This window comes from Meriones unguiculatus, chromosome 7, assembly GCF_030254825.1.
Source record: "Meriones unguiculatus strain TT.TT164.6M chromosome 7, Bangor_MerUng_6.1, whole genome shotgun sequence".
Taxonomy (NCBI): domain Eukaryota; kingdom Metazoa; phylum Chordata; class Mammalia; order Rodentia; family Muridae; genus Meriones; species Meriones unguiculatus.
In genome coordinates this window covers 104,339,958-104,355,328 of record NC_083355.1, presented here as the reverse complement: position 1 = coordinate 104,355,328, position 15,371 = coordinate 104,339,958, and the positions used below count along the sequence as shown (strand labels likewise).

The following is a 15,371-nucleotide window of genomic DNA, read 5'->3' as shown; positions in this document are numbered from 1 at the left end:
GTTCCACGGTCTCTCTAGGTTACTCAGGTTGGCATGGAACTAGCTCAGCAGCTCAGGCAAGCCTTGAACTCAACGTACTTCTGCCTCAGCCTCTCAAGTAACTGAGATTATAGCCTTGGCTTGAAAAATTTCAAAATAAAAAGCAGAGGGAAAAAGTAAATTTCAGCACAAGCTCTTACCAAAACAAACAAATAGAAAAAACAAAACAAAAACCCCAAACAAACTAAACACAAGGGTTTATGTTTTGGTGGTAACCCAGGGAGAGGTAGTCACTGTAACAGGAGGGATAGGTTCACGGTTATTCATTTTGGGTAAGAGGTTTGGCATGATGCCAAGTGGGAGCTCAGCTATTATTCTCTTAGGACTAAGGTTTAAAACGCCGGAGTGCTTCCAAGGGAAGGGTCCAGTGCCCCGTTATGACCTATCTCCATCAGGCTGAAGCTTTAATTACAGCATCTCGGGAGCCCAGACTAGGCTGCCCTGGTGAATTCCCAGTCAGAGCTTTGAGTCATCACGATAACTGTGCAGGACGTGCGTACACGGTTCATTAATGGGCAGCCCCGATCCACGTTTCCAGGGATACCTGACACCCTCTGCCCTTTGGTTGCGGATGTGTCTCTTGGCGTTTCCACGCCAAAGCACAGCCCAAGATTAGAGCAACATACACTTACGGGTAGGTTTTCCCAGATGGTGGTTGGGAAACGAAACCCTGAAACGTAAGAGTGACTCAATGCTGAGAGCCATGAGCAGACACTGCTTTGGAAAAGAATACCGTTGGGTAGAAATTTAAGTTAACGTCAATGGATACCCTTCCTCTAAGGAATGGGTACAGTCTCGTGTGTGGTGTGTGTGTGTGTGTGTGTGTGTGCACGTTCAGGTGACAGCTTCATACAACGACGTGCAAGTCAGAGTGCAAAAAAAAAAAAAAAAAAAAAAAAAGAGGACCTGGAGTTGTCTCTCCTCGTGCATCGAAGGAAGAGGTAAAGCAAAGGGATTGCTTCCGTGTTTAGGGGAGGAATGACGAAACGCAGGGGGAACAATTCTGTGCTGGTGCACGGACCCATTCTTTTGAATTTAAAGTAGATTTCTGATCAGACCCACCCCTCTCGCTTTGGATCCCCCAAGCTGCCTCATTGTGCCCTACGATTTGATTTGCTGTCCTAGGAAACTCTCCTGCCTCACCTCCGAGGAGGATTCAGCTGTTCCCTGGCTGGGCAGTTGGCTCGCCCCACGCAGCTGGCTGCCCCCCTCAGACCTCACTGTGTCAGCCCAGGCTGCGACCGACGTGGGGAATGGCTAAGGGCTTGCCAACTCAGGCAAACTTCGTCACCAGAGATGACTGAGGTTTGGGGGTTTCCCCAGCCCTCCCACGCCGGGGCCACGTAGCAAGCAAGCGTTAAAGAGTGCCGCAACTCCACTCTGAGCTGCAGGGACCCGGGCGGAGGACCCGGTGCCCTCTGCACGCCAATGCTGCCAGCTGGGGGACAGCGAACCGAGCGCAGCGCTAGTTTTCGCCAGACGCTTTGTTTTCCTGCGGCAGAAACCCGAGGCGGGCTCTTTCCACCAGACCTGGCTGGCCCGCAGCAGCGATAGCCATGGAAGTTGCTGCTGCGCAGGGCAGAACCCAGACGCTCCTCTCGGCTCTTTCTGTGGATGTTTTTCACCTACGTAGGTCACTCCTTTCTTCCTCCTTTGGGTAAGTGGAACCAGTCTGCAAATAAACAGCCCACCAAAGGGTAAGAACTGGCTGTGATAGAAGCGGGGTGGGGGCGGGGGGATGGGGATGGGAGCACACAGGGTTAATGTGCTGAGTACGGTGTTGGTGGGGGGGGGCGGCATCCCAGCTTCGGAAGAATTACATTTAGTTTCGTGTCAATTGCAGGGTGGGTACTGGGGTTTCTTTACTTTTGTTCGACACCCCCCTCCCCCATTAAACTTGTCTTTGACTACATCCTTAAGGAGAATGAAGATGGGGGTGAGAGGATGGATACCCCAGAGGTGAGTGGCCTGTGAAAGCAGGAAGGAAGGAATCCAGTGATTCAGTAGAGAGATGTTCCCCCGTGACCAGAGCAAGACTTTAGCCCACCCAGCAACTCTACACTCAGTCTGTTCCCCAGGCCGGTAGGGTCTGCCTCAAGTGTCCAGGGCTCCCCATAACTCTCCCCATAATAACAAGGTACTGGGTGGGGAGGTCCTTTGTTACCTAGAGGTCAAAACTCACTTCTAATGAAGACCTGCAACTTACTTTGTTCACGGGGATGCTCCGTGTTTGTTGATTGGCTGAACGATAAATCGTCAGAAGATGGCAGTCTGTTCAGAGGAGTGGGGCTTTGCGTAGTGATAGAATTCCTTCATGTTGACTCCGAATGCAGGGTAGGCTGGCGTGTTGGATAATCCAGTATTTGGACCATCATCACTCCAAAGAACACATCTGGACCCTAAGGTTTTGGTATAGAAACTCTGCGTCTTTGGGTCCGGGAAACCTGGGGTTTCCATCTCCCCTTTGCGGCCTTGGGGGTGTTTCTTTACACAAGCTTTCACCTCTGTAAAGAGAGGTCAGGGAGAGCATCCTCAGAGAGATGGAGGCTTCTGATGGAGGGAGAGAGGAGAGAAGGTGAAGTGCATTAAATAAACTGTCTCGCCTCCTCACCCTGGAGGGTTTTGGAGAGGCATGCTTCTCCGTGGAATCCTTGCTGATTCCAATGGAGATGGAGACAGGGCGGAGTGAGGCTTCAAAGTGCTTTGGCTTGGGTAAAGAATTCCTGTCCACACCAGTGTCTCTGGGGCTCACAACTATGAGATAAAAAAAAAAAATTCTATTTGCCTTGTGTTTGTGCCTTGTTCGTCCTCGAAGTCCAAGGAGGGGAAAGCATGGAAACAGCCAGGGGAGGCCGCTGTGATGCACCCCGGGATCCCATCCAAAGGGCTGGGGAAGCAGAGCAGCGCCTCACCGTGGTGCCAGCTTTCCTGGACCGTGATCTGCGGAGAACTCAAGGCTCTAGTTTGGCTGCTTGCGATTCAGTGACAAAGCATTTCCCACGGTGGCTCTCCTTAGAGCTGGCCCTGGGACATAAGAGGTGTGCGTGTGTGTGTGTGTGTGTGTGTGTGTGTGTTTTGCCGAGATGACCCAGACCTCCCACGATTCTCAAGGTGCCTTGAATGCAGGGCTAGCTTAGTGTTCTAGGACCACAGCTGGCAGACTCCACTTCCTCTTCCCTAAGTCAGTCAAAATCCATCGGACCTCCTGGCACTAGCTCTCCGAAGGAAAGGTCCACTTCAGTCTTGTTCTTTGCCCGGTGGCTGGCCCCTGGCACCGGCTGGTAAACAGAAGGGCTTTGGTATGTGTGTGCTGGACGAACAATGGATCTTAGTAATCTTACTTATAGACAAGGGGACCGGGTTGAACTTCCTGTCGAAGACCACAGCATGCTAATCCTTTAAGCTTCCTTTAGCACGCATCATCATTGCTTTGAGCATCTACTATGTGCAAAATTCTGTTGCCAGGCACCTCCGGGAAGTTGTAGGCAGAATTTATGTGGATACTTGGGTGGCTCTTTCAGGATCACCCCAGCACCGTTGGCCTTTGGTGGAAATTTACACTTTATCATTAACCCACGTAGGGTTCCAGGATGGGGAGAGTCGGGGCGGGGCATTGCCCTAACTCTGTGAGAACATGGCTGAGGTCTTCCTGCACCCACACCGTTAGTACCTATTCTCAAGGGCTTCCGGAACCACCTCGTTGGCTTCCCAGAGTCGCCAAGACTTATTTAGTGACTCCGCTTTTCTCCAGGGCCTCGGCCACCTCTCCCCAGCTCATCTCCCTAGCCTCCAAGCCCGAGCCCCAGTCAGGCTACAGGTAGCTGGGGAAGAGACCAAGCTGTGCCTGGGGAACTGCTAGGCGCGGTGAGATCGCAGCAGACGCCAAGCAGTCCCCAGAACAAAAGGCTCATGGCTGGTAATAGCCTCCTCCATTCTGCAGCGCAGTGGGGACGTGGGTTCGGGACTCGGGCGAGAGACGACCACCCTGGGGCGCGGGGAGCGGAGTAGCAAAAATGAACTGACAAGAGAGAAGGAGCAGGCAACCCGGCTTGGGAGCGGTGAAAGGAGGTCACCCCCCAAGGCCGAGGTCTGCGGTGGGGCCGCGGCAGGCCCTTTCCTCCGCCTCCTGCGGAGCCTTCCAGGCAGCCAAGCGTGTCTCCGGCGGCTGCAACTCCAGCGAGCACGCTGTGGCCGCGCCAGTAAGTAGCAGCCGCGCCCTCCGCTCGCTGTCGCTGCGCTGCCCGGGGGGAGGGGGCGGGGAGGACAGGTCCGCCGGCTCCCAGCGTCGAGACCGGGGCGTCCGGGATCCACGCGTACTCCGCGCTCTCCCGCAGTGGCGCGGCACCTGCAGCGCGCCGCGGGGAGGGTCTCCTTGGCCGCCGGCTCCCCGGGGCGCCGCGCCACCCTTCCGTCCAATGGCTTTCAGAGGGTGGGGAGTGGGGGGCGTCGCCCGGGGGGCGAGGAGCCGCGGCTGGGGTGGGGCGAACGCTCGGCGCTCAGCCGAGCTAGGCTGACGTGCCCGCCCGAGCGCGCGCGGCCGGCTGTGTGCGCGCCTGTGTGTGTGTTTCATGTGTGAGTGTGCGCGAGAGAGGGGGTACGAACACGCCTTTGGGGACCCGAGGGACGCTGCAGTGGGTTTCTCTCCGGCTTTGGCCAGGCGGCTGCTCAGCCTCGCATCTGCCCACCGCGCTTCTGCGGAAGCAGCCGGGCTCCTTCATCTTCTGGGAATCACCCTCAGCATCCAACCTGACTTTTTCTTTCGCCCACAAGGGCAGCAGCTCGCCATCCCCTTAACCGGTGCAAACACCCAAGCCAGGGCTCAGTGCTTTCCTCAGCTAGGATTTCCCCGCTTGTCTTTCTCCGGGGCGCTCCCCGAGAGCCACTCCAACGCGCCCCCACCCTTACAAATCGTTCTGTTGCTCTGTTTAACCGACGAGTTGTAAATCTCGAAGACTTTATTATTATTATTTTGATTCATTTCGTTTCACCCCCCCACCCACCCCTCTGTGGGCAACGGAGCAATGAAATTTCCAATCGAGACGCCAAGAAAGCAGGTGAACTGGGATCCTAAAGGTTGGTATTGCCTCTTCTGGGCTACCCTGGCGCTCCTCCACCTGCAGGTGCCTCGCTGGCAGGAACGGATGGGCTTGCTCCGGGCAGCTCGGCGTCCTGAGGCTGGGAAATGCGCCTGGCAACTGCAGCGTGGGTGGGAGGAGGGCGGAGGCAGCGTGGGTTTGGAACCCAGAACGCGCCTGTCAAGATCACATAATTGTTGCCCCTCCAGGATGGTTTCACCGTCTATTTAAAGAGACCCCAAGCTGCTGTTTGTTTTGAAATGGCACCAAGTGTTGGTATTTGCTTTTTGACTTTGTGAGTGTGCCCGTGTGCCTGTGTGTGTCCTTTGTTCCTAGTGATCTTTGTCTCTCTGGCAGATGGGTGGGGTGCCTCTCCCTGGACCCGGAGCTGCGCTGCGTGGCCCTGGTGTCCTCAGAGGAACAGGTTTCTTGGCAGCATGCGAGGCCGCGAGCTGCAGCCGCTGTCCCTGGGGTAGGGCATGCAGCACACCGGAGCCCACGGGGCCTCCAGAGTTTTCTCTGTCTCATTGCTAATCCTGCCAGCTAGTTTGGCTCAGGTTGTAGAAGAGGTGTGGGGAACGGTTTTCCTCCACAGTGCTGAATCTGGGAAGGGCTCACTGGAGTGACCTCCATGTGCCCACTCACTAGATGGTGGGGTATACTTTTAAAAATGTGGGGTCACTTTCCCTTCCTGAAAAAGGGTTTAAGGAAGGTGTGTGTGTGTGAGCGTGTGTGTGTGTGTGTGCCGCACCCCTATCCTTGGCCATCGTCTCTGATGTTAATGTACAGATATTACGACTCTTAGTGACCAGTATGGGAGCGGGGTAAGTTGAAACTATGTGTACAGTCACCCCTTAGCTCATATACAGGCTGTATTGGCGTAGGCCGTGCTTGAATGGGTTTTGGGGATAAAAATTTGTGTGTGTGTGTTTGATTAAATTTCTTCTTTTAGAGAGTATAATTTTATTCAGTCTTTGACAGTTTCATACAGGGCATCTTGATCATATCTAATTCCCACTCAGTTCTTCCGTTTACATTTCTTTATGACTACATTTCTTCTCTTCCCCGCACTGGAATGAGGAAAGCAAGTTATTCGTAGAGTAGATGTCTTATGACTTAACTGTCTGAAGAGTGAGTGAAGAGATATTGCCCTTCGTTTCGCAGACACCTTCAGTGCAGCTTCTGGTCCTGGAAATAAAGTCAGAACAAGACAGACAAAATATGTGTCTTCTTGGAGTTCATGTATCAGTGTCAGGTCAGAATTAATCACTGCAGGGAGAGTTGGTAATTAAAAGTGTAGCATGTGGTGTGAGCACCATGAGGCTTTAGGAAAGTCTGATAGAAAGGATTGAAGCTGGGCGTGGTGGCTCACGCCTGTAATGCCAGCAATTGGTAGCCTGGGGCAGGATTTCTAGTAGTCTGAGGGTAGCATGAGGTTACACAGTAAGTTCCAAGATAACCTGGGCTTCTCCCCTGTCTGAACCAGCACAAAGCAGATTGTCACAGGCCACGGAGAGGGTTGATGAGGATGTTTCCATGGGGGAATGACACCAATACTGTACTGACACCAGGAGAGAGGATTACCTGGCCAGTGGGAAGGGGATCCGCCTTCCCAGGAGGAAACAGCAGGGCAAAGGTCACAGAGCAGAAGGAACGTGTGTGCATTTGAGGAGCTGGCAGTAGCATCCCATGCCTAGAGGAGAAAGTAAGGAAGGCGTGCTCTGGGGTGTGGCTGGGGGTCTGCAGGCTCCGACTCCACAGCCCTGGTGTTGGTGCTGATAAAGTCATGTTTGGGACCAAGGAGGAAAAAGGGTCTTTATTTTAAGCCTCGAAGAGGCTCAAGCTGGAGTTATGTGATCTGAGCTAAGTTTCAAAACCATTGCAATGGTGGGGACCAGATACAATGGTGCACTGGCCAAGACGGTAGCCTCGAGGATGGAGATGTGGTGGATCAAGTAGCTATGGTGACCTGAAATCAACAAGATTTGTGAAAGAAGCAGCTAGGTGGAACTTCCGAAGGACTAGGGTGTGACTGGGCCAGGCCTGCTGGGGAGAAAGGAGTGTGCTTTAGTGTGAGACATCCCCAAGGACAGCAGTTGACAGCGGATGGGGTAGATGGCTTTTGGAATCCAGGTAGGATCATCAAGGGACTGTCTTCCTGATGCTGGCTTTGGCTCTGGAACCTTATTTCTGTAATATCCTCTTGTGTCCCAGTGACAAGTGCTTTTCACGAATTTCCCATGTCTCACAGCCTAGTACAAAGAAGAGCCTACAAGTAGCTTCTACAGTTACAATCACTGCTAAAAATAAACACCTCAGTTTAAATAGTAGCATTTCCTGAGCCAGCCCAGTGCGCCAGGTGCCTCAAGTCCATTATTTTGTTCATGTATTCTCACCATTTTAATTAAAAATTTTAGTTAGCATATGAAGAATGTGTTTGATGATGTCATCTTCATTCACACATATTATATTTTGTTCATATTCATATCTGCCACCCTCACCATCTAATCCACCCCTCTCCCTCCTTCTCACTGGTCTCCTGCTGGTTTGCTTTTATTGTTTTATTATTTCCATTATTTCAAAAATTTCTTCATTTTATGTGTATGGGTGTTTTGCCTGTGTATATCTCTGTACCACAAGCATGCAGTGTCCATGAAGGCCGGAAGTGGGCATGAGATCTCCCTTGGAACTGGAGTTGCAGATGATTATGCAGTTGCCATGTGTGCTGGGAACTGAACCTGGGCTCTCTGGAAGAGCAGTAGGTCGTCTCCCGCATTAATTCTTACAATTCTTGTTTGATAGGATGTCACTGTCCCATTTGTCCTTTACTTGGCGCCAGGGCACTGTGAAGTTGTCTTCCCTGAAGTGGTCTGGCTCACAGCTTTCGTTTCTGAAGGTGTCCGTGACCAGAGTCTGGCTGAGAGGCAGGTGGAAAGCGGGTACCTGACATGTGTCCAACTCTTCACACACATTTAATTTCCTTAATGTTGACAAAAATGTTAGGAAAGTGTTTTCAGCTTTTAAAAACAAGGGAACCGAGGAACAGAGAGGTCAAGTAAGTTGCTCAAAGCTGACCACGTCCAGTGGGACGGGGTAAGAATCTGGACTCCTAAGCGTTCTTTTAGCCTGTGTCTCTTCAACTGTTGGGACATCTGACTCTTGCTTGGTGAGTCTTCCAACTCCCAAGGCTGAGGGACAGCCAAATCTTACTGGAAGGAGGTGAAAGAGAAGGAAGAGGGAGCAGCATTTGAAGAGACGGGGTTTGTATTCTGAGTCACCAGAATCATTTAGTGGTCTTTCCCTGCCTCGTTGGGATTTACTTGCTGCTTCAGCGTGTTGAAGGCTTCTAAGTTCCAGAAACATCAATGCAGAATGTTCTCATGGCTTGAGGCAAGCAGATCAATATAGTGGAGAAAACTAAAGATTTGAGGCGGGGGGATAGGAAAGAATTAGGTTCTGGCGCTAGCTGTAGCAGTTACTGTGTGAATTCAGGCTATTCGTTTAGCTTCTCTGGGCTCTACTTTCTTTCCACATAGAAGGCAGTCACTGATATTATCTTTATGTACCACGTACCTGTGTGCTCTCCGTGTGCCTCTCTGTATTGTCTATTCATACTACCCTCCCTGTTCTGATCTTTGGGTAATTGAGGGAGTGGATTATATTTCTCCTCTCCCCCCCTTTTTTTTCCAGTAAATAAAGCATGTTGCTTTTGTCAAGGGGCTTTTTGCATTTATACTTTGAGCTGCCTGTGATGAACAGTCACACACTTGGCTCCTTTCCACCCCTTGGCTCTTCTTTGAAAGGACTTTTTTGCCCTATTTGAAGAATCCAGTTTCCCATCTCTGTCAGGTTCTAGAATGTGTCATCTTAGACGTCTTCCTGGTACTTGTTGCAATCTGGAAACCTCTTACTTACTTACATATCGCATTTGATGGGCCTCCGTTACAAGCATGTTAGCTTCAGGAGCAGTCAATTCCCTGTCTTCTTCATTATGGCACTCCAGTGCCACAGGAAGCACCCGGCAAACCTTAGTCACTCATGAACTCATTGTTTAATGATGAACTTAGTGGATAAATGGGTGGATGGATGACTGGGTGGAGAGAGGAAGACAAGGGTGTATTAACAAGGAGGGAAGCTAGGTGGAGGGAGAGGTGGAAAGATTGATGTCTGCATAGGAGAATAAACAGGTGAGTGGAGGGATTGGAGGGGTCCAAGGCTCTGTACATCATGAAATTCTAGACTCCTCAAAGCTACAAACCACAAAGAACGAATCAGGCTAGACGAAGACTGTCTTCAGGAAAGGGCCCCAGAACAGACATCCATAATCCCATTTCTTTCCCCGTTTCCAAGCCTGTAGCACACTGCTTTCCTCCCCCCCTTTCTCCCGGAATGAAAGGCTGTGAGCGGGAGGTAGTGATGCCAGACAGGCGTGTCTAGCCAGACAAAGATCTGGTCAGTTTTCGGCTAATAACGATCTGTGGCTATTTTCAGGCACTTTAATACACTTAAGAAATAAATAAAGCCTCAGAACTGGAACTGGATTCTTTAAAAAGCTGCACTTTCAGAGTAGAGTTCCAGAAAAACCTTCACCTTTTGTGTAGCAGTTTTCAGTTTACAGAACACTTTTTTACAAATGATGTCATTTATTCTTCAAGCAACTGTTTTTTTGCAGATATTAGAGTTGTAGTCTTACTGCTGGGAAAGTTAGGATGTAGAAAAAGGATGAACAACTTATTTGGGACCCTTCAAACTTCAAATAAATAGAGCAGAGGCTGACGGGGACCACTGACTGCCTCTATCCATAGCATTTCTTTCACACCTTCTTTCCCCCCAAGGTCTTTATTCCTTTTAAGGTCACCCCACTTCCTACTCAACACTATACTCTCAAGTCTCTTTGAGAGATGTGTGGGTCTTCAGCTGTGAGCTGTTTCAGCAACTTGCACAGGCTGACATACATGTTATCCCACGAGTGTGAATGCAGAGCCCACCTCTCCTGGCTAAAAGAAGATAGCAGTCAGTGGTGAACAGGAGCTATATTGAGTCTGTGAGGTCTCATGAGTGCTGTCTTCATTAGTGTGTTTCCAAACACACATTTGCGCAGTTTAGGCTTTCTGGAAAGGAAATCATGTATTTCTGATTTAATATCCAACTTTCAGAAGATCGGCATTCCAAATTCGATTAATAACGAGCCCAAATCACCATAATTAGCTCAGGAAGTGCAGCAAGATGATGTTCCAGGGATTTTTCTGGGCTGAGATTTGGTTGGAGCTTCCTTTACAGCAAGGTCGGTTCTTCCCTTGTGGAATGAAGGCAGGATGTGTGGACCTTTGCTCTTCATCCCATTTCTAACATGCCTGGGCTTTGGCTTCATCTTAAGTTTGTGCATTTGAGAAGCACAATGTTGCTTTGCTCCCAACTGGGAAACTTCTACCGTAGCTGAGATATGGTGTGAAGAATATTTATTACGGGTGCAATGAGCCAGTGAATCACACACACACACACACACACACACACACACACACACACACACACACACACGTTTAATGATAGAGCCAAAGAAGCCGTTTGCCTACAGCCAATTAAGAGGCTTCAGTTAGTCCCTTGGTGAAAGCAGAAAGGTGAATAACAATGATGGTCTTTTCTCAGATTTTAAGACAGGCACTTACTGGGTGGCTCACACTGTTAGGTCTGCTTAAGGGTCCTTCTGAGGAAACTTAATGTGGCATTGGGAGGGAGGCCACTGTGTTGACTTATGCCCACATGACTTCTTTCTTTCTCTCTCTCTCTCTCTCTCTTTCTTTCTTTCTTTCTTTCTTTCTTTCTTTCTTTCCCTTCCTTCCTTCCTTTCCTTTCCTTCCTTCCTTCCTTCCTTCCTTCCTTCCTTCCTTCTTTCTTTCTTTCTTTCTTTCTTTCTTTCTTTCTTTCTTTCTTTCTTTCTTTTCCTTCTTTTTTTCTTTGAAAAGGGTTTCTCTGTGTAGCCTTGGGTGCCCTGGACTCATTTTGTAGACCAGGCTGGCCTGGAACTCACAGAGATCAGCCTGCCTCTGCCTCCCCAAGTGCTGGATTAAATCACCCAGCTCACATGATTTATTTCTAGTCTTAAGACTCATCCTCTTCTGGACTCTGGTCCTTTGTGTTCTTCATAGCAGCTGAGTGTTGCCTAGGAGACTCATCACTGTCACCCAGAATGGGGAGAAGCAGAGACCTCATATTTATTTTGCAGAACATTTCTGTGGTTTGTGGATGAAATTTGAGATTTCTGTTTTCTTCCTTTGAGTGTCTGGCACTGAGTGCCCAGGAGTGACAGTGAAGCCTGACTTTCTCACCCTCTACATGAGGTTGGAGAAGGTGTGAGCAACACAGCCATTGGCTGGCTAGTGAAGGAGTGACCATGTCCGTCCTTTACAATCCCAACCCTAGAGAGGTGGGGAGGAGTGGGCATTGAAAGCTGGGAGAATAGAATCATGGGCTGGATAGGATTTCAGGGGATTCTGGGTATAGTTTTTGCCTTACTGCTTCTGTATAAGTAAATTGGGTTTGTTGCTACCAAACACAAGCAGCTATCACAGGCAACTTCTCCTCCCTCCCTTTTTTCTTCCATCCTTTGTCCTTTCCCTGTTCTTAGAGAGTCCTGATCTCAGTTGTTACTGCTTTTGCAAAATATTTTCCCTCCCTCCCTTATCTACCTACCCAAGATAATGAGTTTTAGCTATTAAACAGATAGTAGAAGAAACAATGAGTTGGTTTTTTTTTTGTTTTGTTTTTTGTTTTTGTTTTTTTCAGATGAAAGATTTCAGTTCACAGTAGCCTTTGTAGATAGGCCTGAAGTGACAGTCCTCATAATTATGGCACAGAAGCCAGGATCGAGTATACTACACAGACAGTGATCTTCTTATATTGATTAGAAGACCAGGGATCTCCTGAATTACAACCAGATAGTCTAGTGGGCTAAAGAAAAATATCGTAATTTCACCTGTGTGTTGTGCATGTGTTATAGCGTGTGCTCGTGTGGGGCTCCCGAGGGAGAGCTCTCTACTTTAGTTATTTGGAGACAAGGTTTCTCACTAAACGGAAGTTGTTTGGTCAGACTGGCTGGGCAGAAGCTTCGGTAATCTCCTAGTGCTGGGATTACAGATACGTGTTACTGCGCACAGCTTTTGCCCGGATGTTGGGGGTGGTGCTGTGGAGTCTGTACACCAAGCACTTTGCTCACCGAGCCCTATTAATTCACCCATTTTCATGAGACGTGGGCCTCGCGGGCCAAACAGAGATTCTGGGTGTCCTCTGTGATACTTGACAATTGAACACTCACCAACTTCACCATGTGAGCAAAGAAGTAATTATGAAAAAAAGTGATGAGAGCAGAAGATTAGAGACAAAAGTTTCTGCCTATTAGCTGATTGTCCTTTTTTTTTTTTTTTTTTCAAATTGGAGACGGTTTATTTTTCACCCATTTTTAACCACAGACCAATCTACTGGTTGAGAATGTTGCTTTAGGCTAAGGTCATTCATTTCTCACAGCAGAATTTGAGACCATACAGGAAGTTCTGGTCTAGCATGTGCAGCGTTAGAGTGGCTCGAGAAGAGTTTGGAGGCACATTACAATCCTTTACCTTAAAACGTCCCCCTGGGGCAGCATGGTAGCACAGCTAGGAGGGTCTGAGTTCTAGGGCTGTGTCTGTTGCTTCTGTAGAGAAGGAGAGAGCAGAGTTGTTGGTCAATCCAGGCTCGTCCTTTGTCAGTAGATTCCTGTCTTCATTTGAGCTGCGGCGTTTAGTAGTAACTGGCTGGGGGGAGGAAAATTTCTTCGTTTGACTTGCTCTGTAACTGTAAGATGGAAAAACTATAGCCAGGCACATCCCTGGTTGGTTATACATATGGGATGAGATGAAGCAATGCGCCCAGAGCTCTTCTAAGCAGCACACAGGTGAAAGATGCCCAACACTGCTGTGTGAAGCACCTGGGTCGCTGTCCAGGTTGCTGGGGAGGATGACCCACAGCGGAGGCACCCCTCTTAGCAGTCTCCTGGGGTACCAATAACTCTTAGTCCATGCTTATGAAATCTAGGCTGTTCTGATTAAAAAAAAAAAAAAAAGATCAGAGAAAGGACATAGTTTGCAAGTACAAAACATTTGAGCTTGAGTTACTCAAACTGATTGTCTTGGCTGAATGTCTCAGCCCATTTAGGTTGCTGTATTGACACCAGACCATTGTATGGACTTAAAAAAGTCACTTACCCTTTTTGAGTCTTAGTTTTTTTTTTTTTTTCTTGAACAAAACTCAGCTTACAATAAATAGCACTGTGTAGCTACTGAGATGCTCAACTGAGGTAAGTGTAACTGATTTATAAGCTGGAAAGTTATGCATTAGCATTTCCCACAGTGGGTTCTGTGAGTACAGATAGTTTCAACAAATGATCCGATAGAAAAGAAAACTGAGGTCAGTCTGGGGCTGTACCCAGTGGCTTTCCCTGGCATACATAGAATGCAAAAGTCCATGAGTTCAATTCCAAACAGTGAAAAAAACCAAAACAACACAAAAACTGCAGCCAAAATACTAAAATCAAGAGCAACAATAGCAGCAGCAGCATCAGTGACAGGCTGTTATGAACTAATTTCGCAGAATGATGTTTGTTCAGTCCATCCTGGAGAGTCCCCATAAGCCCTTAGTATCTATCCTACTGTATTGCTGGCTATCAAATCACCTCAATACCTAACGGGCCTGGTGTGTATGAGAACCTGGGTTCCAATCCTACCTTTGTATATAAAAAAGTATCTATTGAGCTATTTATATGAGAACCATGGTGATGCCATATCAAAGATTACCCATAATATACACTTTTTTAAATTATTTATTTATTTATTTATTTTTACTCACTGTGGAAGCAGAGATTGAATGTGGAAACTCTAACTTTCCTGTTCTGAAGATTCTTCATAAGCTTGGCTCTTTTATAGATTTAGCAGCAGAAACCCCAGCCTTCGGCTGTGTGTGGTGGCTCATGCCTGTGATGCCAGCTCTTGGGAGAATGAGACAGGTTTTTTGAGCTCTAGGCCAGCGCAAGCTATATAGTGAGACCCTGTCTCAAAACAGACAGACAGACAGACAGACAAATGAAAAACAACCCCCCCCAACAAATCAAACCCCACTCAGTGTTTTCAAATAAAGCCAGAAAAAGCAGGATGGTCTTTGGTCTGAGTAATCCAACTGTTGGGGAATGGGATGTCCATACTGATGATGACACCATCTGAATTGTGTCACCGAAACCTGAGTTGGTAGCTCAGGAAGATGGCAGGGGCAGTGTGCCTTGGGCAATAGGCACACACATGACAATCTCGTAGAGGACTGTCAGCACTCCCTGTCATATTTCCAGTGAGCATTCTTTTGACAAACCATCACGTATTTGCTGCAATCTTGAATAAACGCTTTCCAGGAAGTAGGCTGCATCAGGGTTCCCACGTTTCCCAACACCGCACATCTGGTTTAATCCTCGTGTGATTTATGTTTTGAGGGAAGCCTGGGGCTTCGTGTTCTGCACAGAACAGCGTGTGTATGGAATCTCTGAGTGCCACTATGGACTTGAGCAGTATCAAGACTTGGAGATCTTTGAGTATGTCATTTTCCACATGAAGTGACAAAGACAGGGCCTTGAGAGGAGTTCCGCGAGGCTGCCTGAAGCCCCAGTCATCTACTAGAGCCAGCTCTTATGTTGTCTGTAGCCATGGTAACCAAGGCATTCTGAAAGAGCCTCAGAATGCCAAAATGCCACGGCAACCCCCTGCCCCAGCCCAGTATTTTCTCTCTGTTCTTTCTCCCTCTGCCCCGACAGGAATGATTCTTCCTTGGTAACCTAAATATTAAAATTTTATGTTTATTTATTTTTGTGATATATATTACTATATATGTATGTATATCTCTTTATATATGTATATATATACTACCACAAGTTGCCTCCCTCTCCCCCTCTCTCTCTCTGTCTCTCTCTGTCTCTCTCTCTGTCTCTCTCTCTCTCTCTCTATACATATATATATATATATATATATATATATATATATGTAATTCTCCCCTCTTCTCTCTTTCTACATATATACCTTGGCTCTTTCCTTTGACATGTGGGTTCTGGGGATCAAAATCAGCTAGTCAGTCTCGGTAGTAAGAAGCATCCTTAACCACTGATCCATCTTGCTGTTTCATTGGTATGTGTTCATGCATGCATGCATGTGTGTGTGTTTACACCAGAGAGCAGGTGTGCTTGCTTGC

At 48.3% G+C, this 15,371-nt stretch overlaps 1 protein-coding gene across 3 annotated transcripts in view; it reads left to right on the top strand.

The window, feature by feature from the left end:
* Nucleotides 1–931: 931 nt before the first annotated feature.
* The window catches only part of Kcnk10 (potassium two pore domain channel subfamily K member 10), a 138,290-nt gene continuing 123,850 nt past the window's right edge, over nucleotides 932–15,371 (top strand). The window contains exon 1 of one of the 3 annotated variants that reach the window (XM_021641716.2): nucleotides 932–1,696. In XM_021641716.2, the coding sequence (XP_021497391.1) occupies nucleotides 1,654–1,696 (43 nt within the window). In that variant the 5' untranslated portion in view covers nucleotides 932–1,653. Of the gene's footprint in view, nucleotides 1,697–3,673; nucleotides 4,239–4,612; nucleotides 5,113–15,371 lie in introns of those variants that run through there. The other 2 variants (XM_060388000.1, XM_060387999.1) reach the window with 2 other exon arrangements.